Below are 27,884 nucleotides of genomic sequence, written 5' to 3'. Positions count from 1 at the left end.
CTAGCATAGCTCGAAACTAGTCGAGTTCCTCGTCAAACCGTTACGTGAGCAATGCCCGAATACTCAAACGCTACCCAATTTTAAGACGCTCTCAAATGTAGTTCTGTCCCTAACAATTCTTTATAAAATGACAGAGATAGCACGATATTTAAGTACAACTTAAAATTGGGTAGCGTTTGAGTATTCGGGCGTAAGCCGATATAAATAATTATTAGTCTACCTGTTTCTTCAACAATGAAGTTTGCTTAAAACTAGCATCAGTCAAGTCCTGCAGGGGCCTTAGTCTGCTATTACAATTGTGTCAGAATGGTCGATCATTGACCAGTGCAAGAGGGACGCAGCTATATAGGTTGTATAGCTCCGTCCCTCTCGCACTGCTCAATGATCGACCATTCTGACACAATTGTAATAGCAGACTAAGGCCCCTGGGCTCTTCCTCGCGATGTATAGACATTGGGTGAGGACTGTGGGAGGACAGTACGTGGCTGATGGTATGATGAGGATCAGTCTCTTGTCCGTAGACCCCATATTGAAGTCCGTCTGGTACCAACTGTAGGTCTGGCTATGGCACTGTAACAAGAAAAAAGGGGTATTTAGAATCTTATTAGAATTTTGTTTTTTTTTTTTGTAGTAAGGAGTGTTGTCTGGCTTTGGTTCGAAGAGCAGAGGTCTTTTTAAGTTTTTATAGTGTAAGCCGGTAAACGAGCAGACTATTCTATAAACCTATCACTTGTTGGTAAGCAATCGGCGCCGCCCATGGACACTTGAAACACCAGAGACGACACAGATAGGGGTTAGGAATTTAAAGGTTGTTGGGGTATTGGCGATAGGGAAGAATAGGAAGAGTTGTAATTGGGCCTCCGGTAACTTATCCGGTCAGTAAGAATCAAACACTCCCTCTCGCCTAGCTCAATGTGGAAGAAGTCATTGGATGAATTAATTTTTTTAGATAGTAAGTGTTAATTACATTATTATTAGAATATTTGTTTTAAGGAGCAAGGTTTGACGTTTTCTAATTTAGAATTAAAAACCTAATAAAATCATGTATGAAAAAGCCAATAAGATTCTTATTGGAATTTTAATATTTCTTTTAAGGAGTAGACTGTGATGGTCTCCCAATTGGAAAATGCATAATCTCCGGCAATGATAGGTGATTAATGTGCGTTTCATATATTTGACCCTTTCCTTTAGCGTGAATCTATTATAATTTAAAAAAAATATCTAATAAGATTCTTATTAGAATTTTTATATTTCGTTTAGGGAGCAGACTGTGGTGGTCTCCGGCTTAGAAAGTGCAGGATCCTCCGGCTAGGATAGGTGATTAAGATTAAGTTGCTTTTTTATGGAATCGAAGACAAATCTCACATTATCCTCTATTTCATTGTTTCGACTTTAAAAGAGACTAAGAGACTATGACCTCTGAGTTTGTTTCGGCATTTCTTCTCAGAGTAGTCGGATAGAAAATGCCGGCCTCATCTAGCTATTTGAAATATTGACGTGTAAAAGTGTTATTTTATAACCTATTTACAGAAATAAATATCATTTATCATAGGCGATCAGCGCCGTCAATAGACACCAGCAACACCAAAGGAGTCGGCAACCGGTCTTTCATAAAGGATTTTCTTCTTAAAGGTCTCTTTCAAGGTTGTATCGGTTCGGAAATACCATTTGGATTAATACTATTTTTTTAACGCCTGCTTCTCATGAAAAGCAGAGGATTCCTGCCGACCTTAAGTACCAATGCGGTTTCTTCTGAGCTATATGTTCTTTCCAAGATTATTTAGACACCACTGACAAACGGTGAAGAAAAACGTCGTGAGGAAACCTAGTTTGACGTTTGAAATCGCCGACCTGCATTGAGCAAGCGTGGTGATTAAATGCTGAAACCTTCTCCGTGCGAGAATAGGTGTTTGGGTCATGGGTGTTTTTCAATACCTTTTTAAGGGAATAAAACTCGCAATAATATAACTATAATGTTTTTATTTTAATAAGAAATATTCCGTAGTCGATTGACGAAGGCAGGGGTGTGATCATGAACCCAGATGTATGAATGTGATGGAAGCTAAAGAAGTATGTAAGGAGCGTAGTAGGTGGCGCTCTGTAGTTTCTGTATACCATCAGATGTAGGAATGTGATGGAAGCTAAAGAAGTATGTAAGGAGCGTAGTAGGTGGCGCTCTGTAGTTTCTGTATACCATCAGATGTATGAATGTGATGGAAGCTAAAGAAGTATGTAAGGAGCGTAGTAGGTGGCGCTCTGTAGTTTCTGTATACCATCAGATGTATGAATGTGATGGAAGCTAAAGAAGTATGTAAGGAGCGTAGTAGGTGGCGCTCTGTAGTTTCTGTATACCATCAGATGTATGAATGTGGTGGAAGCTAAAGAAGTATGTAAGGAGCGTAGTAGGTGGCGCTCTGTAGTTTCTGTATACCATCAGATGTATGAATGTGATGAAAGCTAAAGAAATATGTAAGGATTAGCTAAGGTTAGCGCTCCGTAGTTTCAGTATACGAGGGACGAAGGGGAGTGAAATAATAAATTAAGGTTTATTTTTACATACATTTTTATTTATTATAAATTCAGTCGAGAATAAATTATTTCGACTTTACAAAACAATAAAATATAAAAAAATAATCACTTTTTCATTTCTACATTTGTTGATCTGCTTCATTTCCGATTTTTTTTAGCCAATTTTCTTGTTATAAGTCTGTTATTTGACGAGAAAATCTGATGACGTCATATCGCACTGTTTCATACAAAATTCATAGAAAATGTAGTTATAGACGTTTCAAAAAAGTATGAGCTGACTTGTGTGATAGGATACTTTTTATCCCACGGGAATGCGGGCGAAGCCGTAGTTAGAAACAAATGAGTTTGAAATAAAAAAGGGTATTATTACACAAAATCTTTTATTAAAAAAATAAGTCTTTCTTTGTACTTATCCTAAATTACTAAAAGCCGAAATTGATAACCGGTCCAGATCCTTAATACGAGTTTGTTTTACGAAATTGAAACGAAACCGCGTTTGGCGTGACCGTGATGCAGTATCGGCGTAAGGGCCACACACACCCCGGGCGAAAATATTGTGGCGCCCACTTGAGGAAAGCAATATCAAGTGTTAGTAGTAGTTTTTAATTTTTTTGGCGCCCCCAGACTTTGTCGCCCTGGGTCATCGGCCCATCTCGCCCCCCTAACGCCGGCACTGCGTGATGGAGCGATGGCACAGGGCGACAAATTCTGGGGGCGCCAAGGTCTGAAGTTGGAGTCTCTTGCCTCCTGGTGATATCGACATGATTCTGTTCTGAATTTGCGTTAGATTTAATCAGAGCCTTGTGTTTAAATATATATAACACAAACAAAATAATTTTACTTGGGATCAGCAAAAAACGAACACTTGATATTGCTTCCCTCAAGTGGGCGCCACAATATTTTCGCCCGGGGTATCAGTGGCCCTTACGCCGGCACTGCAGGTACCATATTATGTGGAACATCGTCGGTGCCATTAGCTTGGGTGCCCAAACACGTTTAGTTTGTATGACAATAAATGCTAAGCTTTAAATAAGATTTAATTTTTTATTAAAAAACTCGGTTAAGAATTTCGGCCTTATATCTTTAATAGCCTCTTATACATTTAAAGTAAAACCTAAACTAAGAATAGAGATCATTTAACGACATCTTAATAGGGTAGATGACTAATTTCTATTTCAATGTCCGTCTTGTAGATTATTTTAAAACATTACACACGTATTTTTTATTTTTTTACGGAAACAAATAAATACTTTCGAAGATATATCGATTTGAAATATCGCGTAACGTCACTTTTAAGTACGTTTTATACTCAAAAGTGACGTAATTAGCTCCCACTCGTAAACTTTGACACGTTTTATCTAAGTATTGTTATCTTATATGACAAAATAAAAAAATACGTGTCTAATATTTTTTCATTACCTAACTGACGGACTAAATAGATATTTTAATTTTCATACCCCGTCATCATCCCTATTTTTACTAACTTATAACTAACACCATGCATTGTGGGAGGCCTATGTTCAGTAGTGGACTTCTCGGCTGATATGAAGATGCTAATCACACCTATTAGTAGAAGTAAGAGCCTCTTATAACTCTTACACACGAGCGGCATATTGCCAACGGCAGAGGTGATTGCGGCCGTAATTTTTCGGAACATATGTATTACCTATGTTTTTATGAGTTTTTGTGAAACAATCCTGATGGTAAGCAATCGCCGCCGCCCATGGACACTTGAAACACCAGAGGCGTTACAAGTGCGTTGCCGGCTTTTTGGGAGTTAGGAATTTAAGGGTTGTTGTTCGGGAATCGGGGATGGGGAAGATTGGTAAGGGGGGAATTGGGCCTCTGGTAACCTCACTCACACAACGCAAGCGTTGTTTCACGTCGGTTTTTTGTGAGGCCGTGGTACCACTCCAGTGGAGCCGGCCCATTCGTGCCGAAGCATGGCTCTTCCTTCCACACTTATATAGAGTTCTCTTCTAAGTATTTCCCAGAAGGGTCGTGTGGGATGTACTCGACACCTATGAAAAGGGTCGGTCGCATAAAGTTCTGCACATAGACGATTGGAAATAGGGTAGGGATACCTTTGCGCTGCAGTGGGACGACCGTGGCTGAAAATAAAATAAATAAATAAAATATATAAGTGTTTAAAAAAAACAACGGTACAACTGCAAGTGTCGCCTTCTTGAAGATCTTTGAAGTTGAAATGTCGCCGGCCGTCGAAGTCAATGAATGCTGTCGACGAGTCAATGAATGCTGTCGATGCGGCAACAAATGTCATCGATGCGTCAATGAATGCAATCGATGCGTCAAGTAATGTGGTCAAAACGTCAACAGATGCCTTTGACACGTCAACAGATGCAGTCGATGCGTCAATGAATGCCATCGACGCATCAATGGATACCGTCGATGCGGCAATGAAAGCCGTCGATGCGGCAATGAATACCATCGATGCGTCAATGAATGCCATCGATGCGTCAATGAATGCCATCGACGCGTCAACAGATACCATCGATGCGTCATTGAATATCGTTGACTCATCAATAGCCGCCGATGCGACAACGGATACCGTCGACACATCAATGAATGCCGTCAACGCGACAACAGATGCCATCGACGCGTCAACAGATGCCGTCGGCGCGTCAACGGTTGCCGTGGACGGTTGCAGTTACTTCTACCATTAGCAAAATGCCACTCATATGTAAGACCTTCTAAGAGCTAAATTTAAGTGCCTCCTAACGTTAAGAAACTCTTAAAATTAAGTGACCTAATCCTCGTTTCTACCTCTGGAGGGCCTAACGACCCTCCTAATGGCATGGTTCCTCAGCGCGAGTTTTACAAAGATGACGTAACACAGGGTACTGGGACACGGGGCTGGCGCCAGACACACCGGACAGCCGCGTCTGTTGCTCCAGTACACATCATCTCTGTTGGGGAGAGAGAGAGAGGATACAGACATACATACATACATATCGACACGCTTTTAATCCCCGAAGGGGTTCGTCAAAGAATGCCATCGACGCGACAATAGATGCGATCGACGCGTCAAAGAATGCCATCGACGCGACAATAGATGCGATCGACGCGTCATTGAATATCGTTGACTCATCAATAGATGCCGTCAATGCGTCAATGAATACCGTCGACGCGTCAACGATTGCAGTTACCTCTACCATTAGCAAAATGCCACTCATGTGTAAGACCTCTTACTGCCGCACTCAGAGACATTTAATGATTATTTAAACTATTCCTTAGTAACTATTTTGTTCCAAAAACAATTACTAAAGACTGGATTAAGTAACCATTAAATGACTCTGAGTACAGCGGTAAGACCTAAGTTTAAGTGCCTCCTAATACGGCGGTAAGACCTAAATTTAAGTGCCTCCTAACGTTAAGAAACTCTTAAAATTGTGACCTAATCCTCGTTTCTACCTCTGGAACGCCTAACGACCCTCCTAATGGCATGGTTCCTCAGCGCGAGTTTTACAAAGATGACGTAACACAGGGTACTGGGACACGGGGCTGGCGCCAGACACACCGGACAGCCGCGTCTGTTGCTCCAGTACACATCATCTCTGTTGGGGAGAGAGAGAGAGAGAGGATACAGACATACATACATACATATCGTCACGCTTTTAATCCCCGAAGGGGTTGACAGAGGTGCACATTATGGCACGTAATGCCACTGTGTACATCCATTTTTAACCGACTTCAAAAAAAGGAGGAGGTTCTCAATTCGACCGTATTTTTTCACAATTTATGTTGTAAGTCCCATGTAGTCATACATCCTTTTTTTTATAATGAAACAAAATATCGTGTTCGCGTGCTTTAGTATGATCAGCTGTTAGCAGCGAGGCGCCCGCGTTATAGGAAGACTAGTAACTAGGTAGGTATTTTGGAACTTTACGCGCGCGTGCTAATGAAATTTTTATGTTTTGTTATTGCGATAAAAATAAAACTAATGAGTATACAAAAAAAGTTTCTTCGGGAAAGTTGTTTGTAATCATGAGTATAATCACGTGTTTAAATATCGTTCACTAATTACCAGTCACCCTATATGGATATACAGGGTGTAGTTTTGAAACCACAACAAAACTCGGGGGCATGTCACAGTCAATAGGTCAATAGGTAAAAACACGGCTATAATAAATTATTTAAGTTTCAGAATAATCCGGTATTTGTTAATAATATTAAATACGTGTTTGAGTTTGTGTGTGTGTTTTTTTTTTATTGTTTTGTACTAAGAATCAATAACCGAGTTACCTTCCTTAAATGTTTCTGGGCTTCAAAACGACACCTTATACAATGTGATAGGGGTGAGACTTCTAACCCGTTAAGGCTGAGTACTACATCTAATTTTATCGACAAAAAATAATAAAAAGGGGGGGTTGAACCCCCTGCCCCTAAAAATTATGGCTATTTTAATATTTTTTTTTACTTTATGTGATATCAAAGGTTGTATGCGTTGTAGAAACAAAAAAAAATTGACAAACGGTAGCTAATAACCTTGGTTAACTAATTCATTACTCTTTTCATATGTTTGATTATGTTTCGGTGAGAAAAAAAATCATTTCTGAATTATTTTTAGCAATTTTTCAATATTTTCAATTGGGGGTTCAACCCCCCTAATTTTTTTGTCGATAAAATTAGACTCACTTACGTAGTACTCAGCCTTAACGGGTTAGAAGTGTCACCCCTATCACATTGTAAGGGGTAGAGTAGGGGGGCTAATCGTCGATATCGTAGCTGTCTAGCCACATGGGGTCGTCCATTAGCATGACCAGCTGTTAGCAGCGAGGCGCCCGCGATATAGGCAGACTAGTAACTAGGTAGCTATCTTGGAACTACCCACGCGGCTAATGAAATTTTGTTATTGCGATAAAAATAAAACTAATGAGTATACAAAGAAAGTTTCTTCGGGAAAGTTGTTTGTAATCATGAGTACAATCACGTGTTTAAATATCGTTCACTAATTACCAGTCACCCTATATGGATATACAGGGTGTAGTTTTGAAACCACAACAAAACACGGCTATAATAAATTATTTAAGTTTCAGAATAATCCGGTATTTGTTAATAATATTAAATACGTGTTTGAGTTTGTGTGTGTGTTTTTTTTTTATTGTTTTGTACTAAGAATCGATAGCCGAGTTACCTTAAATGTTTCTCGGCTTCAAAACGACACCCTGGTATGTGGTAAGGGGTAGAGTAGACATTAATCGTCGATATCGTAGCTGTCTAGCCACATGGGGTCGTCCATTAGCACGACCAGCTGTTAGCAGCGAGGCGCCCGCGTTATAGGACGACTAGTAACTAGGTAGGTATCTTGGAACTACCCACGCGGCTAATGAAATTTAGTTATTGCGATAAAAGTAATGAGTTTCTTCGGGAAAGTTGTGTGTAATCATGTGTACAATCACGTGTTTAAATATCGTTCACTAATTACCAGTCATCCTATGTGGTAAGGGGTAGAGTAGACATTATTCGTCGATATCGTAGCTGTCTAGCCACATGGGGTCATCCATTAGCACGACCAGCTGTTAGCAGCGAGGCGCCCGCGTTATAGGACGACTAGTAACTAGGTAGGTATCTTGGAACTACCCACGCGGCTAATGAAATTTAGTTATTGCGATAAAAGTAATGAGTTTCTTCGGGAAAGTTGTGTGTAATCATGTGTACAATCACGTGTTTAAATATCGTTCACTAATTACCAGTCATCCTATGTGGTATATGGGCAGAGTAGACATTAATCGTCGATATCGTAGCTGTCTAGCCACATGGGGTCGTCCATTAGCATGACGAGCATAGCGCACTGCAGGCACAAGCTAGTCATACGTCTAACTACTACTTCGTTCGACGCTTCCCTGTGGCAACAAAAATTTATTTCTATAGTCACAGGACATGTATGTTCCGGAGCTGCGGACTACCTAGCGGGTTTACCGGGGCTCCGGCTCGAACAGCAGGAGAAGGAACGGGGTGGTTTTTAGTCTGTAAGAGTCTGACACTCCCTCTCGCCTCGCCCAAGGCGGGAGAAGTCATTGGATGACTTTCCCCCTCAAAAAAAAAAAAAACATGTATGTATAGTCTTCGGCACGTAACTTGGTATATTTTAAATAAAAAGAAAGTTCCGCCAATCGCACAGGGATTGATCCTCACAAGCATCGGGCGCAGACGCGGCGACGTTGCGCTGACTATTGAACGTCCGCGTCCGCGTATTTTTAGTTAATAATGTAATTTTCATGAAAAAATTATAACAAAATCTTGACAAGTTATCTGCCAACCTTTATATACTGATATAACACATTGAACGCCGTGGTGGTCAGCGGTGACCGACGTTAGCGGAGGATTTGCCTTCAACAGTTTTCTATTGGTAGACAAGACTTAAGGATTTGTTTGGCGGCTCGAAAAGCAGTAGGAGGAACTAAAGTGGCGAGAGGGAGTGCCTAAGGCGAGAGAGAGTGTCAGAACACTGCCTCTCGCCTCAACCAAGGCGGGAGAAGTCATTGGAAGATTATCCCCCTTCAAAATAAGCAAATCTCCGTCATTACTAGTCGAAATTGAATGATTCTTGTTCGTTCATATCGTCGCGCCTTTTATCCCCGATGGGGTAGGCAGACGCGCACATTATGGCATGTAATACCGCTATACAATGTACACCAACTTTTTATCATTTCCTTTATAAGTCCCATGTAATAGGGGGTGAGCCTATTGCCATATACCGGGCACAATTCCAGACTCCGTGCTGAGACATTTTTGTAAAACCAAAAAAAAGATATAAGTAAAAAATGAATCTTCTTGTACTTATTCCAGTTTTCTTTTTCAGCAATATGTCTTCATCAATTCTTCATTCACGCCAGGAAAAAGAAACCGTTTAAAACAACGTCACGCCTTTTATCCCCGAAGTGGTAGGCAGAGTTGCACATTACGGCACGTAATGCCGCTATACAATGTACACCCACTTTTCACCATTTGTGTTATAAGTCCCATGTAATAGGGGGTGAGATAAAACCCATGTAACATAGGTATGCCGTTTAAAAAAGTCGCAAAACATATGAGAACACGGTTTTTTAAACGTATTTTCTTCTTTGTATCACAGAAAAATACAATAAAATATGTTCTTTATAGAAAAATATAATAAACGTAATAAAATAATCTAATCTAAAAAAAAAACATAATTTCTAAGAATATAACACATTAAAAATAGAATCCACAAATATAAAGGGACATTTGGGGACTAAATTGACATTTGGAGGACTCTAAAGCTACATTTGGAGGACTAAAAGGACATTTGGAGGACTAGAAGGGCATTTGGAGGACTAAAAGACATTTGGAGGACTAGAAGGGCATTTGGAGGACTAAAAGGACATTTGGAGGGCTCTAAAGCTACATTTGGAGGACTAAAAGGACATTTAGAGGACAAAAGGTTCATTTAGAGTACTAAAGGGACATTTGGAGGACTAAAGGGACATTTGGAGGAGGAGTAGTAGCAAAAAATGTAAAAAAACAAACAACAATCTTTGGAAATTATCTTACTATCACACTTATTTAATGATTACTTAAACTATTCCTTAGTAACGATTTTGTTGACAAAACAATTGCTAAGAACTGGGTTAAGTAACCATTAAATTACTCTGAGTACGGTAGTTATTATTTTAAGATATATATAATCAGACTAGATTTGGTTTATGAAGTATAGACACTAAATTCTGTAGGGGTATATAATCGGGTATGAATTTAAATAGGGGGTGATGTAGGGGGACGGGGACTAAATGTACGGAGGGGTAATAGAGCGGTGGGGGGGCACAGATAACGATTTGAACTGACCTGAACATGAAGGCGTTGACTGTGATATGTGGAATCGATGCCCGGAAGGATGAGAGGCAGTGACTCTGGAGTAAGCCCCATACGTCTAAGTATTGAAGGTGAGGCATTCTTGATAATTGGCTGTTGGGAGAGAGAAAGATATATTAAAGTACACTAATATTATTTTAAGTATGGGTTCGACCGGAGTGATACCACGGCCGAGTAGAAAACCGACGTGAAACAACGCTTGTGTTGTGTGAGTGAGGTTACTGGAGGCCCAATTACCCCCTTCCCAATCTTTCCAATCCCCAATAACTCTTAAATTTCTAACCCCCAATAAGCCGGCAACGCACTTGTAACGCCTCTGGTGTTGTCGGTCTCCATGAGCGGCGGCGATTGCTTACCATCAGGTGTTCTGTCTGAAAACCGACGTGAAACAACGCAGCTCGGCCGTGGTATCACTCCGGTCGAGCCGGCCCAGCAGTGCCGAAGCATGGCGAGCCAACACTTAGCGAATAGACTAACCTAAAATCGTGGGGTAGATTAGCACAGCCTTACAGGAGTAAGGCTATGCTACTGTCTACTGTCTTCCTGATTAGAACTGTCTTTTCTACCCCTACTGTCTTCCTGATCCGGAGCTGCGGACTACCTAACGGGTTTACCGGGGCTCTGGTTCGAAAAGCAAGAGTAGGAACGGGGTGGTTTTTAGTCAGTAAATGTTTGACACTCCCTCTCGCTATGCTCAAGGCGGGAGAAGTCATTGGATGATTATCTCCCCTCAAAAAAAACTCCTAATGTCTTCCTGATTTGAACCGGACCCCGGACAGATATAAGACCACAATATACTCCTTTTAAAAGGCCGGCAACGCACTTGTAACGCCTCTAGTGTTTTAAGTGTCTATAGGCGGCAGCGATTGCTTACCATCAGATGATCCGTATGCTCGTTTACCGGCTTACATCTATACTTATAAAGCTGAAGAGTTTGTTTGTTTGTTTGAACGCGCTAATCTCCGGAACTATGCTAACGCCCAAAAGGTCAACAACGCATTTATAACGCTTCTGGTGTTTCAAGTGTCCATGGGCGGCGGCGATTGCTTACCATCAGGTGATACGTCTGCTCGTTTACGTTTTTTTATGTTTCATAAAAAAAAAACTACTGGTCCGATTTGAAAAATTCTTTTTGTGTTGGATAGTGCATTTATCGAGGAAGGCTATAGGCTATTAAACATCACGCTATGGCCAATAGGAGCCGAGCAGAGCTGGTGAAACCGCGCTGAAGTAGTTATAGATAAATAATACTCAGGTTTTTTTTTTAGAGTGGTTAAAATCATCAAGTGACTTCTCCCGCCTTTGGCGAGGCGAGAGGGAGTGTCAGACTCTTACTGACTAAAAACCACCCCGTTCCTTCTCCTGCTTTTCAAGCCGGAGCCCCGGTAAACCCGCTAGGTAGTCCGCAGCTCCGGATCAGGCATCAGCCCTACTGAGCCCCATCTGTGGTGGTCTGATGGCTCTTTGAGCACGCACGCACGGGTCTGGTTCTGTTCGGGCGGCGAACGGTGGCCGGAGATCGTCTCGCGATCCCCGACGCCCGGAGTGTCTCTAGCGACGGCTGGGGCGTGAAGAGGTTTGTTCTCTTCCTACCCCTACTGTCTTTCCCCGAACGGATATAAGACCACAATAAAACAATACTCACGTTAGCGACGTGACGGGTATGGAGTAGCACCTGTTCACAGCTAGATGCTCCAGTCGCTGCAGCTTTAGGAACGAGCCGATGCTGTTCACCGTCAGCTGGCCGCAATCTGATACATCCAGCTCCAGGAGACGAGGACAGCGGTCCACTAGCTTGGCTAGTACTGTAGAATAGAAGGGATAATATAAATTAAATTATGTACGAGATACTTGGGTATGGAGCAAGCAAGCTACAACTTCGCAAAACCGCTGCAATAGGGATGATGACGGGGTATGAAAATTAAAAATGTATTTAGTCCGTCAGTTACGTAAAGACAACCTGCCTGCCTGGGAGGAAGCACAGGATGCCATAGGTGTTTTTTGTGACCTCTCAAAAGCATTTGATTGCGTTGACCACGAGACACTTTTGCTGAAATTAAATCATTACGGGATTAGAAACACTGCGCTCCGTCTATTGAAGGGAGGACTGCGCTCCGTCTAGGAGATAGGCAGCTAAAAGTTCATATTAACGGTGTTAATTCACAAGGGTCTGAGATAAAAATGGGCGTTCCTCAAGGTTCAATATTGGGTCCTTTCCTCTTTTTAGTGTACATAAACGATTTGCCACTCATATTCGAAAATGAACCAAAAATGGTTCTGTTTGCAGATGATACATCACTGATTTTTAAAATAGGTCGACGTACGAATAATTTTGACGACGTGAACAGCTCCATTCTTCGAGTCTATGAGTGGTTTACTATTAATAACTTGGCGCTTAATGAGAGAAAAACCAAATGTGTTAAATTTTGCTTGCCAAACGTACAAAATAACGAATGTTATGTTGCTTTGAACGGACAAAAGTTGGAATTTGTTAAGGAGACTGTATTTTTGGGTATCACATTAGATGACAGATTGCAATGGGGGCCCCATATAAAAGCACTTTCGGGGAGACTAAGCTCAGCTGCTTATGCAGTTAGACAGATTAGGCAGCTAACGGACGTAGGTACGGCAAGGCTTGTTTATTTTAGTTATTTTCACAGCATAATGTCTTACGGCATTTTGCTGTGGGGGCAAGCTGCGGATGTAGAATCAATTTTTATTTTGCAAAAGCGAGCTATTCGAGCAATATATAACTTGCCCCGTCGCGAATCTTTGAGAGAACTATTTAAAACTATAAACATTCTTACAGTGCCTTCTCAATTCATTTACGAAAATATTATGTACGTGAGAAAAAATCAACAATTGTTTGAAAAAAGAAGCGACAGACACAATTTTAATACGAGAGGTAAAAATAAGTTAGCTATACCGCAATTCCGATTGTCCAAAGTGCAGAAATCCTTCATGGGATTTTGTGTTAAGTGTTACAATAAACTACCAACCACCATACTGAATCTGAACGAGAAAAAATTTAAATCTTGTATAAAGCGTGAACTGTGTAAACATGCATATTATAAACTGTCAGATTATATTGAAGATAAAAATGTGTGGCAGCATGTTGGTCCGGCTCCACTGGACACTCGCTCACACTAGACAATGCTCTAAGACGATCACTAGTTACACATTAAATTAAAGTAGTAATTTATTCCAATGTAGTCTAGGGATCCTGTGGCATCAAGCAGTTATTTATTATTTTTTTATTTGAAAAATTAAATTAAAGATTATTTTTTATTTGTATAGAAGCATTATTTCAAAATTGTAAGTGTACATATGTGGGCACTATGTTTGAAACAACCCGCTTTTTTTAATTTATATTCTTTACAAATTGGTTTTATTGTCCCATAGTTTTGACGTCGTATTGTCGTTACATTGTTCCTACATATATAGACAATAGGTAAATGATCAAATAATGTATCAGAGATATTGTAAAAAACATTTTTTGAAAAGAGTAACGATGGAGTTTCTTGCTCGTTCTTCTCCATTCGAAGCTACACTTTGGAACGAGCACCTAGCTTCACTGACAAACAGACTGACGGACAATTCAATTTGACGTTTCAAAAGTGCCTAATTTAGGATTAATTGAAATAAATGCTTTGACTTTGACTTTGACTTTGACAAAATATTAGACACGTATTTTTTTTTTATTTCGTCATATAAGATAACAATGCTTAGATAAAACGTGTCAAAGTTTAGGAGTTGGAGCTAACTACGTCACTATTGAATGTGTGTGTGAACTGAGGGACAACACTGGGAATTCGCGAAATGAAAGTTCTAGGATTTAATAGTAGACCTAAAACAATTGTAGAACGAATCTGGGAATTTGTAAACAAATATATTAAAAACTACGACCCATAAAGTGTGGTCCCTCAGTTCTCAAAGACGATCAGTCAGATCTCGGAAAGTATCTTATAAAAGAAGGTTTTGTGAATACAGACATTTAGTAAATAATTTGTAAAGATATCTATTAAATAACAGACCACAAAGCATTAAAGAAAAAAAAAGTATAGCAACTGAACTGTGGTCCCTCAGTCCACATAACAAAGATAAATATTTTAGTGAATATTACTGAATAAAACCGTTATTATTTTACATAAAGTTTTAGTAAAAGTCTTAAAACATATTGTAAAAAGAAATGGATCTTAAATATCGAAGCATTTCGAAGATAGCGATGATTAAAAGTGGTCCCTCAATCCTCTCCTCCACTGACATATAGACACTGCTAGCTGCTAGACGAGAGGAATATCAGAAAGTCTAGTGTACTTAACATTTAGCAATAGTTTTCTACTAAATAATAGGTATATAAAATGTTGTGTTTCTTACCTCTAAGCTGAGAAAATATTAATTTTTTAATCCTATGAAAATAGGTAGACCAGTGTGACCACAAAATCAAACAAAGTGTAGACAGTACTATTATTCGGTCAACGTAACTTGGCGAGTCTGAACGTAGGCTTTGCGAGTCTGAACGTACGGTAGGTTCGTTCGTTCGTTCGTTGGTATGTGGAATTTGAACGCACGTAACGTACGTTCAAATTCGGTACCTATATAAATTAAGGTTTCTCTATATACAATACAACAACAACAGACTGACAATAAACAACGTTTCATCTAAATAATGATATATTAAATAAAGAATAATAGTACTGTCTACACTTTGTTTGATTTTGTGGTCACACTGGTCTACCTATTTTCATAGGATTAAAAAATTAATATTTTCTCAGCTTATAGGTAAGAAACACAACATTTTATATACCTATTATTTAGTAGAAAACTATTACTAAATGTTAAGTACACTAGACTTTCTGATATTCCTCTCGTCTAGCAGCTAGCAGTGTCTAAATGTCAGTGGAGGAGAGGATTGAGGGACCACTTTTAATCATTGCTATTTTCGAAATGCTTCGATATTTAAGATCCATTTCTTTTTACAATATGTTTTAAGACTTTACTAAAACTTTATGTAAAATAATAACGGTTTTATTCAGTAATATTCACTAAAATATTTATCTTTGTTATGTGGACTGAGGGACCACAGTTCAGTTGCTATACTTTTTTTTATCTTTAATGCTTTGTGGTCTGTTATTTAATAGATATCTTTACAAATTATTTACTAAATGTCTGTATTCACAAAACCTTCTTTTATAAGATACTTTCCGAGATCTGACTGATCGTCTTTGAGAACTGAGGGACCACACTTTATGGGTCGTAGTTTTTAATATATTTGTTTACAAATTCCCAGATTCGTTCTACAATTGTTTTAGGTCTACTACTAAATTAATAATCCTAGAATTCGCATTTCGCGAATTCCCAGTGTGGTCCCTCAGTTCACCCACACATACTATTGAGTATAAAACGTACCTAGAAGTAACCTCACACGATATTTCAAATCGATATATCTTCGAAAGTACTTACTTGTTTTCGTAAAAAAACGAAAAATACGTGAGACGGACATTAAAATAAAAAAATGTCATCTAACCTATTTCTGTAAAGCAGGAGCTACAGTAGATAACGCAACGTCACGCCTTTAATCCCCGAAGGGTTAAGCTTATAACGACACGTAATTCCGTTATACAATGTACACTCACTTTTCACCATTTGTCTTATAAGTCCCATGCAATAGATGATGAGCCTATTGCCATGCATTGCATGCCATGCCTAGTAATTTGCCCGACCCGGGAATCGAGCCCAAGATCTCTTGTCCGGCAGTCGAACTTGCGACCACGAGTATGCAATGTATCGATAGTAGAGAAACCATCTATAGCACGCTTTTTTCCATATAAGAAACATTAGCTGCATCCGTTTCCACCAGTGCTAAGCTATGTGTACCAATGAATATGATTGGTGGAAGCCAAACGCAACGTAGCATAGCACATATCTGGTGGAAAAACAGTTAACACAATGAACACCGCGGTGGTCACCGGTGGATTTGCCTTCAACAGTTTTCTATTGACAGTCAAAGACTTATGGTCAAATACTCAAACATCACTTAATTTTAAGACGCTTTCAAATATAGTTCTGTCCCTACAAATTCTTTGTAAATGATAGAGATAGCACGATATTCAAGTACAACTTAAATTTGATTAGCATTTCAGTATTCGGACGTTAAAGAGCCAAGTGTGGGGGATTAAGATATAAAAAGGTTAAAAAATACTTACAACTATCAGTCAGTGTTCGAACACCTCCTAGGTTGAGTCGCTGCAAGCGTTCTGGTGCCTTCTCTACCAGTACATTAAGAGACTCTTCACTGATACCACACCAGCCCAGGTTCAGAGCTAGCAAGCTGAAAATGAAGAAAATAAAATTAAATCTTACTAATCTATACTAATATACTAATAATATTATAAAGCTGAAGAGTTTGTTTGTTTGTTTGTTTGAACGCGCTAATCTCCAGAACTACTGGTCCGATTTAAATAATTCTTTTTGTGTTGAATAGTGCATTTATCGAGGAAGGCTATAGGCTATAAAACATCACGCTATGACTAATAGGAGCCGAGCAAGGCGGGTGAAACCGCGTAAAAGTAGCTAGTATTATTATAAATGCGAAAGTTTGCGAATTTGTCACTCAAACACGTCGAAATGGCTGAAGGGATTGGTACTCTTTTTTTGGGGAAAATCATCCAATGCCTTCTCCCGCCTTGGGCGAGGCGAGAGGGAGTGTCAGACTCTTACTGACTAAACACTACCCCGTTCCTACTCCTGCTTTTCGAGCCGGAGCCCCGGTAAACCCGCTAGGCAGTCCGCAGCTCCATGTCGGCATCGGTACCCTTAGGGATCGATACGACAGCGCGTTCGGTGTTTATTCGAGTTTGTGCTTTATTCGAGCCGGCCAACGTTAAACGTAAAGCAAGCTCGTACTAGGGGTACCTTCCTTCCTGCTTTTATCCCCGAAGTGGTAAGCAGAGGTGCACATTACGGCAAGTAATGCCGCTATACAATGTACACCTACTTTTCTTCACCATTTGTGTTAAGTCCCATGTAATAGGGGGTGAGCCTATTACCATATACTGGGCACAGTTCCAAGCTCCGTGCTACTATTGACATTTTCGAAAAACCGATAGAAGCCTAGTAATACTTTGCCCGACACGGGAATTGAACCCGAGACACCCCGAAACAACTGCGATTATACGACCAACGGCATTCTATTTGTGTCACGGGAACGCGGACAAAGCCGACTGCGACCATACGACCAACGAGGCAGTCTTTTAATGTCACGGGTACGCGGGCGCAGCCGCCGACAGAAGCTAGTAATACATGAAAATTTTACTTACTTGGGGCATCCTTCGAATAATGCGTTAAAGCCTTCAGTCTTCAGCCCAAAGGCCATAGTTAAGTTTAGGGTTTCTAGATTTGTGCATTGGCCTGTAAATAAAGAAAACAATTTATAAATAAAAGAAAGTATGGATAAAAGTAGATTTACGAAAGAAGTATATAGAACTGATATGAATGGGACCGTCGGTAGAGGGCGTCCTAAACGGACCTATACATCCGACTATATAAATAAAACCTAGTAAAATTCTCACATAGTTGAACCAATGAAACAGTGTAACCAAGTATTGTATAGTGACCTCGACCGGAGTGATACCACGGCCTCACAGAAAACCGACGTGACATAATGCTTGCGTTGTGTGAGTAAGGTTACCGGAGGCCCAATTCCAACCTTCCCAATCCCCGATTCCCCAACAACGCTTAAATTTCTAACGCACTTGTAACGCCTCTGGTTTTTCAAGTGTCTGTATTGCTTACCATCAGGTGATACGTCTGCTCGTTTACGGCGTGTTCCATAAAAAAATCAGACCACCACAAATGGGGCTTAATAGGGCTGATGCCTCAGCCGGAGCTGCGGACTACCTAGCGGGTTTACCAGGGATTCGGCTCGAATAGCAGGAGTAGGAACGGGGTGGTTTTTCAGTCAGTAAGAGTCTGACACTCCCTCTCGCCTCGCCCAAGGCGAGAAAAGTCATTGGATGATTTTCCCTCCTCAAAAAAAAAGTGCTACTCAATTTCAAGTTGTACTTAAGTATCATGCTATCGCTGTTATTTTATAAAGAATTGAAAGTGACAGAACTACATTTGAGAGCGTCTTAAAATTGAGTAGCGTTTGAGTATTCGAACATTAGTTACTTACCAATAATACTGAGAGTGGTATCCTCAATCGGTAGACTCTCGAGGCTGACCTTCTTGAGATTGGGGCAGCATTGGAGCAGTGTGTCCAAGGTCCTGGTGGTGATGGTGGCCATGCTCAGGTCCAGGTACTGCAGCCGGGACGCGGGCAGCTGGACGGTGGGCGTCCAGTCGCCTATCTGGGGGAGGGAGTAGAGAATAAAGGTTAGAACTAATTAATATTATTATTATGTTTTCGTGAGATCTAATGTAGTCACACTAATGAAGTTTTATGTGAAAGTTTGTTTGTTAAGATATTTGTCTGAACCTACTGGCCGGCTCGAGTAAACCAACCAATCAGAGCGCCGAACGTTACTAAACGTAAAGCAAACTCGTACTAAGGGATTATTTTTTAAAAAGAAAGAATTACGTGTTTTTTTATGTAATAATATATGTAACTAGCTTTCCGCCCGCGGCTTCGCCCACGTGTAATTCGGTTATATATAGCGTTTTTTAATGATCTCGACAGGGCTTTTTCTTCCACCTTCCGGTAGAGTATACTTTCAAGTTGGTCCCGTTGTTACCTAGTCAGGATCTGATGATGGTATTCCAGGGAAATCAAGGGCAAACCTCAAATTTACAGGCAATTACGTTTTTGACAATTTCATAGATCTGTTTAAGTATTTGCGTCTGATAGTCATCATCCCATGTGAATGAGCTGATGATGGAAGGTACAACTCCTCAACGGTTAGGAGTTGAAAGAAAATTCTTACAAAGTTATACGTACATGTGAGGCTATTAGGTTGACCTGATAATAAAAAGTAAATCTCATTAACGTTAAGAATTTAGGTGAAAATGGATGCGGACAAATTTCGTCTCTTCACTTGTTTCCTTTTAGCTGTTTGTATGGGTAGTGTTAACACAAAATAGGGATTTAAAGGCGTGATGTTATTAATGTTATGCATGTATGTACATAATTATGTATGTTATTATGTATGTTAAAGAGACGACTGAAAGTTGTCATACAAAGTCTTTTTTTAAGGATGGGAAATCATCAAATGACCTCTCCCGCTCTGGGTGGAACGGAAGGGAGTGTCAGACTTTTACTGACTAAAACCCACCTCGTTCCTTCAGTTGCCCTTTGCGTTCCGGGGCCACGGTATCTCGTTAGAACTTTCCCGCAGCCCCGGCTCGGTTTATCCCGTTTCCCCCCTTGGGGGTTGACATTTCAAAAATCCCTTCTTAGTGCTCACCTATGTTACTAAAGGAACCTCTGTTCAAAATCTCAGACTCCTATACCGAGCGGTTTCGGCTGTGCGTTAATAAATCAGTCACCCAATCGCACCCCCTAAATCACGATTGGAGGGTAGTTTGAAAAAACTTATAATGTCAAACATATTTACTTGCCTATGTACGTGTTCATGCCAAGTTTCAAGTTTATAAACCCAAGGAATAAGATTTTTCATAGAAACGTTTTTACCCCTTTTCCCCCTTGGGGGTTGAATTTCCAAAAATCCTTTCTTAGTGCTCCCCTACATATCCCAAGGAACCTACATTCCAAATTTCAGCTGTCTACGACTAGTAGTTTTGGCTGTGCGTTGTCAGTCAGTCACTCAGTAACGGAAGAGTTTTATATATACAGATTAAGGCCAATATTACATTACTTAAGGAATATTATTGTAAACTTTGCCCATTTACATCTCTGAATAAAAAATATTTATTTATTTGTTACATGACAAAATCGAAAAGAATCTAATAAAATTGCAATAATAAAACTCTGCTTTTTGGTGGTGTTGGCTTCGTTATTACCAACATTATCACCTGTATTCGTTTCTGGGATCGGTCTTTTACCACCATATATAAAGTTTAACAACTGCGGCGGTTAAAGGGTTAAATTAAGATAAAAAACATAAATAAAATATTATAATATCTTACCTCAGAGCTCGCCAATCGTAGTATAACAGGTTTCCTATCTAGTATTCTGCCTAGTGCATCTTTGGCGATTGTCTTATTGCCTAGGTCCATTCGGACCCAGAGAGTTTCATCACAAGCTACTCTGTACCACCTGTGAAATAAGAGAAAAGTTTTAAATAACTTTTGATAAAACCACATGTAAAAAGAAACTTCGTGTTTAAACATGTATTAAATTTATTTAAGGGGGGAAAATCATACAATGACTTCTCCCGCCTTAGGCGAGGCGAAAGGGAGTGTCAGACTCTTACTGACTAAAAACCACCCTGTTCCTACTCCTACTTTTAGAGCCGGAGCCTCAGTAAATCCGCAGCTCCGGATCAGCGAAGCATCAGCCCAGCTGGGCCCCAATTATGGTAGTCCGATGGCTCTTTGAGGCGCACACGGAATGCGATTTTAAATAAAACGTTTCAACGTTGTGTCGTGTGTGCGTTTACAAACATACAAGTTCACATACACATGACACCCAGACCCGAAACAACAATTTGTGGACACAGAGAGTTGCTCCGTGCGGGAATCAAACCCGCTGTACGTTGCGCGGCAGCCACCGCACCAACCATGCAGTCAGAAATGGTTCCTTAAAGTTAAATAATAACAAATAATATATATATATTTTTTTACATTTAATGGGTCGACGTTTGGCCGCTATCTCACCCAGGTAAGTGATGATGCGGCCTACGATGGAACACGTCTGTCCATAAGCAACCTATTCACTCGGGCCTTGAAGACACCCAGGTTATACCCATCAGGAAACACAGACTCCGGCAAGGAGTTCCACTCCCTAGCAGTTCGCACAAGGAAGCTTGAAGCGAAGCGCTTCGTGCGAGTGGGTGGGATATATATATGTGTACATACCTCTTACAAACCACCATACAATGAGCGAGGGTGCGCTTCGGCAGCCAGTTGAAGATGCTGAGCATCATCTCATCGGAGAGCAGCTTGAACGAGTCCACCTCCCCGTCCGCAGCCTCCGGCTTGTGGCGCCGTACCAGTATCGCGTCATCTTCTATGCCTAACGCTGGAAATAACATGGTATTCGTTAAAATGTGATATCATATTAATATATGATGATTTAAGTGTGGGAGAGCCATGCTTCGGCACGAATGGGCCGGCTCAACCGGAGTAATACCACGGCAGAGCTGTACACTGACGTGGAACAACGTTTGCGTTGTGTGAGTGAGGTTACTGGAGGCCCCATTCCCCCGTTCCTAACTTTTATGCTATCAAATATGCTCAATATCCGACGTGTTCCTTAAAAAAAAAAAAACACTGGCTTCTAGACATAACACACCTATTTTTTTTTTTTTTTTTTTTTGGGACAATCCCACTCAACCTCTCATACCCGCTGCAACTCCTGTGCACCAGGATCTACAGTAGATACAACCATGAAAACACCGAAACACTGAAGTCCAACGTCCCAGGGACATGAATGACTGTCTTGGATCCCGCAACGAAATAAATCAGAAAAAAAGAAAACGATAGTTTCCCTCGGTAAATTTAATGCAGGAGACAGAATGACTAAAGGCCCAAAAGAGACTGCGCAACTGGGAGAAGCCCAGTCGCCAAGCGCCACGGAGTGATACCACGGCCTCACAGAAAATAGACGTGAAACAACGCTTGCGTTGTGTTTCGTTGGTCGTTGTCCCTTCCCAATCTTTCCAATTCCCGATTCCGCAATAACCCTTAAATTCCTACCCCCAAAGGCCGGCAACGCACTTGTAACGCCTCTGGGTTTCGGGTGTCCATGGGCAGCGGCGATTGCTTACCATCAGGTGATCCGTCTGCTCATTTACCGGTTTATACCATAAAAAAACCATTCATTCATTCTCTCCCCAACATTGGAAAATTTTATATCTGTGTGCTCCATCTTCGGCCACATCTTCGCTTCGCCGTCCTGGCAGTAAACGGGTTGGTGGACAAACGCAGACTTATCACAGTAAAAAAATCTCTCTACTTCAGTACTTACGTGTACAACTCTGCCGCCCCCCACTGCTATCACTACCAGCACTGTATGTGGCCCCAGCAGTGGGTATATACCCAGCGCTGACGGACTGGGCCTGAGGAGTCTCCTCTTCGATGAGGAAGTCATCAACGAGACTGGTCTCCAAGATCTGCTGTTCCGACTCCTGGAGCGGTTTCACTGGAAGAAATTAAAAAGTTTTTAAACTGACACCACCATCCGTGATCATAGCGCTTGCAACAGTGCCGAAATATTGAAAACTTACAAAAACTAAAGGTGGCTACATACGTAGCGGTATACCTGGGGCCGTGCAAGAGGGACGGAGCTATGTAGGTTGTATAGCTCCATCCCTCTTGCACTGCTCAGTGATCGACCATTGTTAATTGTAATAGCAGACTAAGGCCCCTGGACGGTATACCGGACCTAAAGGTTTGTGCAAGTATGCCTAACTTCCACAGTGACCACACATGATTCAAGTATGTTTGTGCAGTGTCAGTTCTGCGCTTGTGACAAACCGAAGAAGTCGTGTTGTGCAATAAGTATTTTGTGAAATATGCCACCGGGTCTGTCTAAAGTGACACCCACAAGATTAAAGACTGAAGCGTTCCGACACACGCGCTCATGTATACATGCACAACTGGAAGATCGTAGTTTCGATCTGCCTTCCAGACTTGTGCAAGTCAGGAAACTTGTGCAAGTTTTATCACATGCACAAGCCTTCAGTTCCGGTATACCGCTACGTATGTGACCACCATAATAAACATGGTAAATATCCCGTTTTTAAGTTCTAATGATATGATCAGAAGTATGTGTAATTCAGATTATTTCAGATTCTTATATTTTACTAGCGGACCCGACAGACGTTGTCCTGTCAAAATGAAAAATTAATGAAAAAAACATTGTCCATCTAAACCATCCTTAGACCCCCTTGAACACACATAAATAATTTCATCAAAATCGGTCCAGTCGTTTAAGAGAAGTTCAGTGACATACACACGCACAGAAGAATTATATATATAATAAAGAAGATTATATAGTTTAAAATGGTGTTAATAGATAAAAATACTCACGTTTTTCAGAACTGCGAGGACTCTTAACCCTTGAAGGTCCAGCGTGAGGACTAGCTTTGCGCTTAGGGCTTCTAGGACTGTACCTAGACCGCGGCGACGTCACGGAATTCACGTTAGGATTCACATTCTCTATGTCCTGACGATTCTTTGTTGATTTTTGAGCCTGTAATGAGAAAAATTATACATATTATGTGTTGAAATTGGTTATAAAAAATATTGTTACAATAAACGTAACATTGCGCGTTTAATACTTTCCTTAACCTGGGGATCAAACCCGAGATTCCTTGCTCAGCAGTCGCATTTGTAACCACTTGAGAAATGTTTTTTTTTTATGGTTGACATTGGTCGATTGGTCGCAAGTACAACTGCCTTACAAAGGGTCTCTCCTTTTTGAGATGCATCTTTCCATATAAAAAACATAGCTTAACTGAGTCCGTTTCCACCAGTGCTAATTTATGTGTACCAATGAATATGATTGGTGGAAGCCAAACACATCCACAGCAACGTAGCATAGCACATCTCTGGTGGAAAAGCACCCAAGTCTAAAGATGAAAGAATGAATAAAAGAGATAAAATAGGTTTTACTCACAAGTCCTGACGAACTAGGTCCACATGAGGCCTCCTCATCAGACTCCAAAAGGCTGACCCCCATTTCTTGCAACACCTATAATAAAAAAAGAAACATTTAGGTTTGTTACAATTTAACTAGGAAACTATTAGACATAAGTTCATAAACTGACATGGTCACTAACACTAGCATTAGAACTCAAAACGGGATATTTACCATGTTATATTATATATTTAATCCGTGATCATGGCGCTTGCAACAGTGACGAAATATTGAAAACTAATAGAAATGAAAAAACATGGTAAAAATCCCATTTTGAGTTCTAATGCTAGAACTACTAGATAGATGGATTTAAATGTGTGGATAGAGTATATAGTCTGGAATAAGACATGTAGTAAATTTTATCTTAGGGAATGCAGACGAAACTGCTATCAGAAAGCTAGTCTTATCAATATTATCCTTTGAATAGTTAGAAGAAGGTTTTTAAAACAATGTAACATCACTCCTTACCACTCTATGAATATTATCAAACAATTAAATACCACAAACTGCCGTACTTAGAGTCATTAATTAATGATTACTTAAACTATACTACTTAATGATTTTGTTCAGAAAACAATTGCTAAGTACTGGGTTAAGTAACCATTAAATGACTCTCGAGTATAGCAGTGATATTATAAATGTGAAAGTTTGTTTGTCAATCATGCTGAAACTAGTAAACGGATTTTGATGAAATACGGTATACAGACAGACTGATGTATACAGATGAGCTGGCTTGGGTGATAGGATACTTATCCCACAGGGAATGAGGGTGAAGCTGATGGCAAAAGCTAATATGATTATTAAAATACCACAAGCCATTAGTTTCCTATTCTTAAGTCAAGACTACAACTGTATTACTTGGTACTTAAAAACTAGATTTGTTTTAAGAAAGTATGATTAATAAAAATACCACAAGATTCCAAACAATTCCCTAAACAAAACTATAGTACCTATGTATTAATTTACTCAATTTTACAAACTAGATCTTCTTTAGTTTGATTTGATTATAAAAATACAACAAGATATTAGTTCTCTATTCTTTAGTATAGAATTTACTATTTTTTCATGCTTTACATGCCACAAGATCTCAAATAGTTTCCTAAAGTAAACCATAATATGTCCTTACATAATTATAATTTTGATTAGGTACCTTTAGCTATTTACTCTAATTTATTACTCAATTCTAAAAAACTACACTTGCTTTATGTGTGATTTCATTATTAAAAATACCACAAGACTTTAGTTTCCTATTCTTTAGAATATAATAATGTTATTTCACTAAGATCTTAAAGATTAGATTTGCATTAAGTAAGTATGATTATAAAAATAGCAAAAGATCTGCTTTTAGTATGATTTTTAAAATACCACAAGATCTCAAACAATGTACCGTAAAACAGGGTAAATAGATACAGGAATGGGACGAATAAATGTTGGCAAAATGTCCTTACATCTATTCACCCCGTTTTACTGTTACTAATTTACTAACTACTAATTTACAAATACAAATGTACTAATTTATTACTCAATTCTGAAAAACTACATTTGATTCATGTATGTTTGTAAAAATACCACAAGACATTCTTTAGTGTAAAATCTACAATTTAAATACGCAAGTTCTACTCAACAACTACATTTGCTCAATCTGTGATTATTAAAATACCACAAGATCTTAAACAGTTCTTTAAACATAACTATAGAACCTAGGTACTAATTTACTAATGAATTGCTCAATTCTTTAAAACTACACTTGCTTTAAGTATGATTTGATTTATTAAAATACCACAAGACATTAGTTCCCTATTTTTATTGCAGAATCTACAACTGTATTACTTGGTACCTAAAGACTAGATTTGCTTTAAGTAGATATGATTATTAAAATACCACAAGATCTCAAACAGTCCCCTAAACAAAATTATAGTACCTATGTTCTAATTTACTCAATTATTTTACAACTAGTTTGGTTTTATGTATGTTTACAAAATGCCACAAGATTTGAAACTATTCCCTAAACAAAACTATAGTACTAATGTATTAATTTACTCAATGTTTAAAAACTAGATTGCCTTTATTTAGGCTTTGATTATAAAAATACCACAAGACATCCATTCTCTATTCTTCAGTAAAGAATCTACAATTTTATTACTTAGTTCTTATAGACTAGTTTCACTTTAATGTGATTTGATTATTAAAATACCATAAGACATTACTTCCCCACTTTTTAGTATAGAATCTACAATTTTATTCTGTACTTAGTTCTGAAAGACTAGATATGCTTTAAGTAGAGATCCCTAAACAAGTCTATAGTAGGTAAGGTACCTTGGTACTAATTTACTAATCTATTATTCAATTCTGAAAAAATTACATTTGCTTTAAGTATGATTTGATTTTTAAAACACCACAACACATAAACGAAAAATTCACACGTGTAAGCAACAGATACATAGATCGATGATCGATAATTGCCATTTCGTGATTAAAATTCGTTTTATACTGATTATAATCAAAGTCAGCATAGAAACCAGGTTAGTAGAAAACATGAGTAAGGTTTTCAAGAAACAGTGTCAAGACTGTACTTGTAAAAATTATGAGAAGATATCGCGAACGTATCAAAAAAACTCAGGTCAACGAACCTGCGGCATAGACCGTAAAATTTCATATGTTAACGCATTTTTACGCTATATTTTAATAAAACACGAATGGAGAAACGATATAGGCCTAAATTAGAGATAACTTAGCCGGTCATTGATTAGAAAAAAGTTAGTTTTATCGTAGATAACCCAACTGTTAGAAAATGTACGAAAAAGGTTTTAACCCGGGTTTTTGACAAAAAAACTACGATCACGGGTGTTTAGAGAGCGTTAGGGGCATTTTGGGACGCTATTGTAACAATGGCATGTGGTATTTACGGGAAATAATAGAAATCCTAACCAAAAAAAAATACCACAAAAAAGCGGGAATCGGGCAATAGCTTACCTCTTGATCGGTTGACCGCTCGAGCAAACTCCAACTCCTCCGATTCGCATTCTCCGTACAAAACCGTTTCCTGCAAATTAAGACCTATTTATAACACAAATAACACTTAAAACATTAAAATAAACGAAATCACAACCCCATCATTTGGCGCCTTTTGACTTTCCCGCGGCACAATCAGCTGTCATCACAACTTTAAAATTGCAAAGATTTGAGGTGAAAATAAAGAAGTTACCTGGTATTTTCTATTACATCGCAATCTTGGTGCAGAGAAGCTTCACTTTTCTTATCACTCATTGTGAAAATACACTTAACTGCACAGTACACAACAATACTAGCGGTTCTTGAACTTATGTCATCACACAAAATCGGTAGAGCAAAACGTTTCTAGTGTAGCAGGTGACAGCTGCAACGTGAATGTCAATGCATTTGGCATTGACTAGATGAAGTGAACGGTTGAATGAACGAAACGAATGATTGAATGAATGGAGTTAACGGTAAATAATGTTGCCAAGATAAGAAAAGGTAAAAGAAAAGAAAAAGGTAAAAAGAAGGAAAAAGTTGGGTAGATATTCTTATTGTTTTTAAAAAATATTTTAAAATATAATTTTAATATTTTATCGTAGTTCTAGTTACATTTATTATGTTCGTTTTATAGAAGATCTTATATTTTTGGAATTTTGGGTAGAAGTTTCAAATTGACAATACCTGGTTAGTTTATTTTAATGATATCGTTGTTTTATTGTACATTTTTTATTTAATTTATATATCT

General features: G+C 39.2%; 1 protein-coding gene across 2 annotated transcripts; it reads right to left on the bottom strand.

Moving 5' to 3' along the window:
* Positions 1-48: 48 nt before the first annotated feature.
* On the bottom strand, positions 49-27,556 carry LOC118281008 (S-phase kinase-associated protein 2-like). 2 transcript variants are annotated; one of them, XM_050700726.1, is made up of 13 exons: positions 27,348-27,555; positions 27,116-27,185; positions 24,122-24,196; positions 23,533-23,695; positions 22,469-22,642; positions 21,358-21,520; positions 20,467-20,596; positions 18,557-18,731; positions 17,700-17,790; positions 16,587-16,711; positions 12,026-12,185; positions 10,354-10,473; positions 49-570 (listed from the first exon to the last, which is right to left on the bottom strand). In XM_050700726.1, the coding sequence occupies exons 1-13, from the start codon at positions 27,407-27,409 to the stop codon at positions 504-506; spliced, it is 1,575 nt and encodes a 524-aa protein (XP_050556683.1). In that variant the 5' UTR covers positions 27,410-27,555; the 3' UTR covers positions 49-503. The 2 variants fall into 2 exon arrangements, with proteins under 2 accessions (XP_050556683.1, XP_050556682.1); XM_050700725.1 differs by lacking the exon at positions 49-570 and adding an exon at positions 3,658-4,640 and having other exon boundaries at positions 27,348-27,556.
* Positions 27,557-27,884: the final 328 nt, after the last annotated feature.

Source organism: Spodoptera frugiperda, chromosome 19 (genome assembly GCF_023101765.2).
Source record: "Spodoptera frugiperda isolate SF20-4 chromosome 19, AGI-APGP_CSIRO_Sfru_2.0, whole genome shotgun sequence".
In the NCBI taxonomy this organism is placed as follows: Eukaryota; Metazoa; Arthropoda; class Insecta; order Lepidoptera; family Noctuidae; genus Spodoptera; species Spodoptera frugiperda.
This window is presented reverse-complemented; position numbering and strand designations above follow the sequence as displayed.

Bases quoted from the DNA above. Each gene is read 5' to 3' on its own strand.
- LOC118281008 (XM_050700725.1), bottom strand. From the start codon at position 27,409: ATGAGTGATAAGAAAAGTGAAGCTTCTCTGCACCAAGATTGCGATGTA. The intron at 20,597-21,357 runs GTATGTACACAT...CTTATTTCACAG, and splicing joins TGTATGGTGGTTTGTAAGAG to GTGGTACAGAGTAGCTTGTG. The intron at 16,712-17,699 runs GTAAGTAAAATT...CTTCATTTTCAG, and splicing joins TTATTCGAAGGATGCCCCAA to CTTGCTAGCTCTGAACCTGG.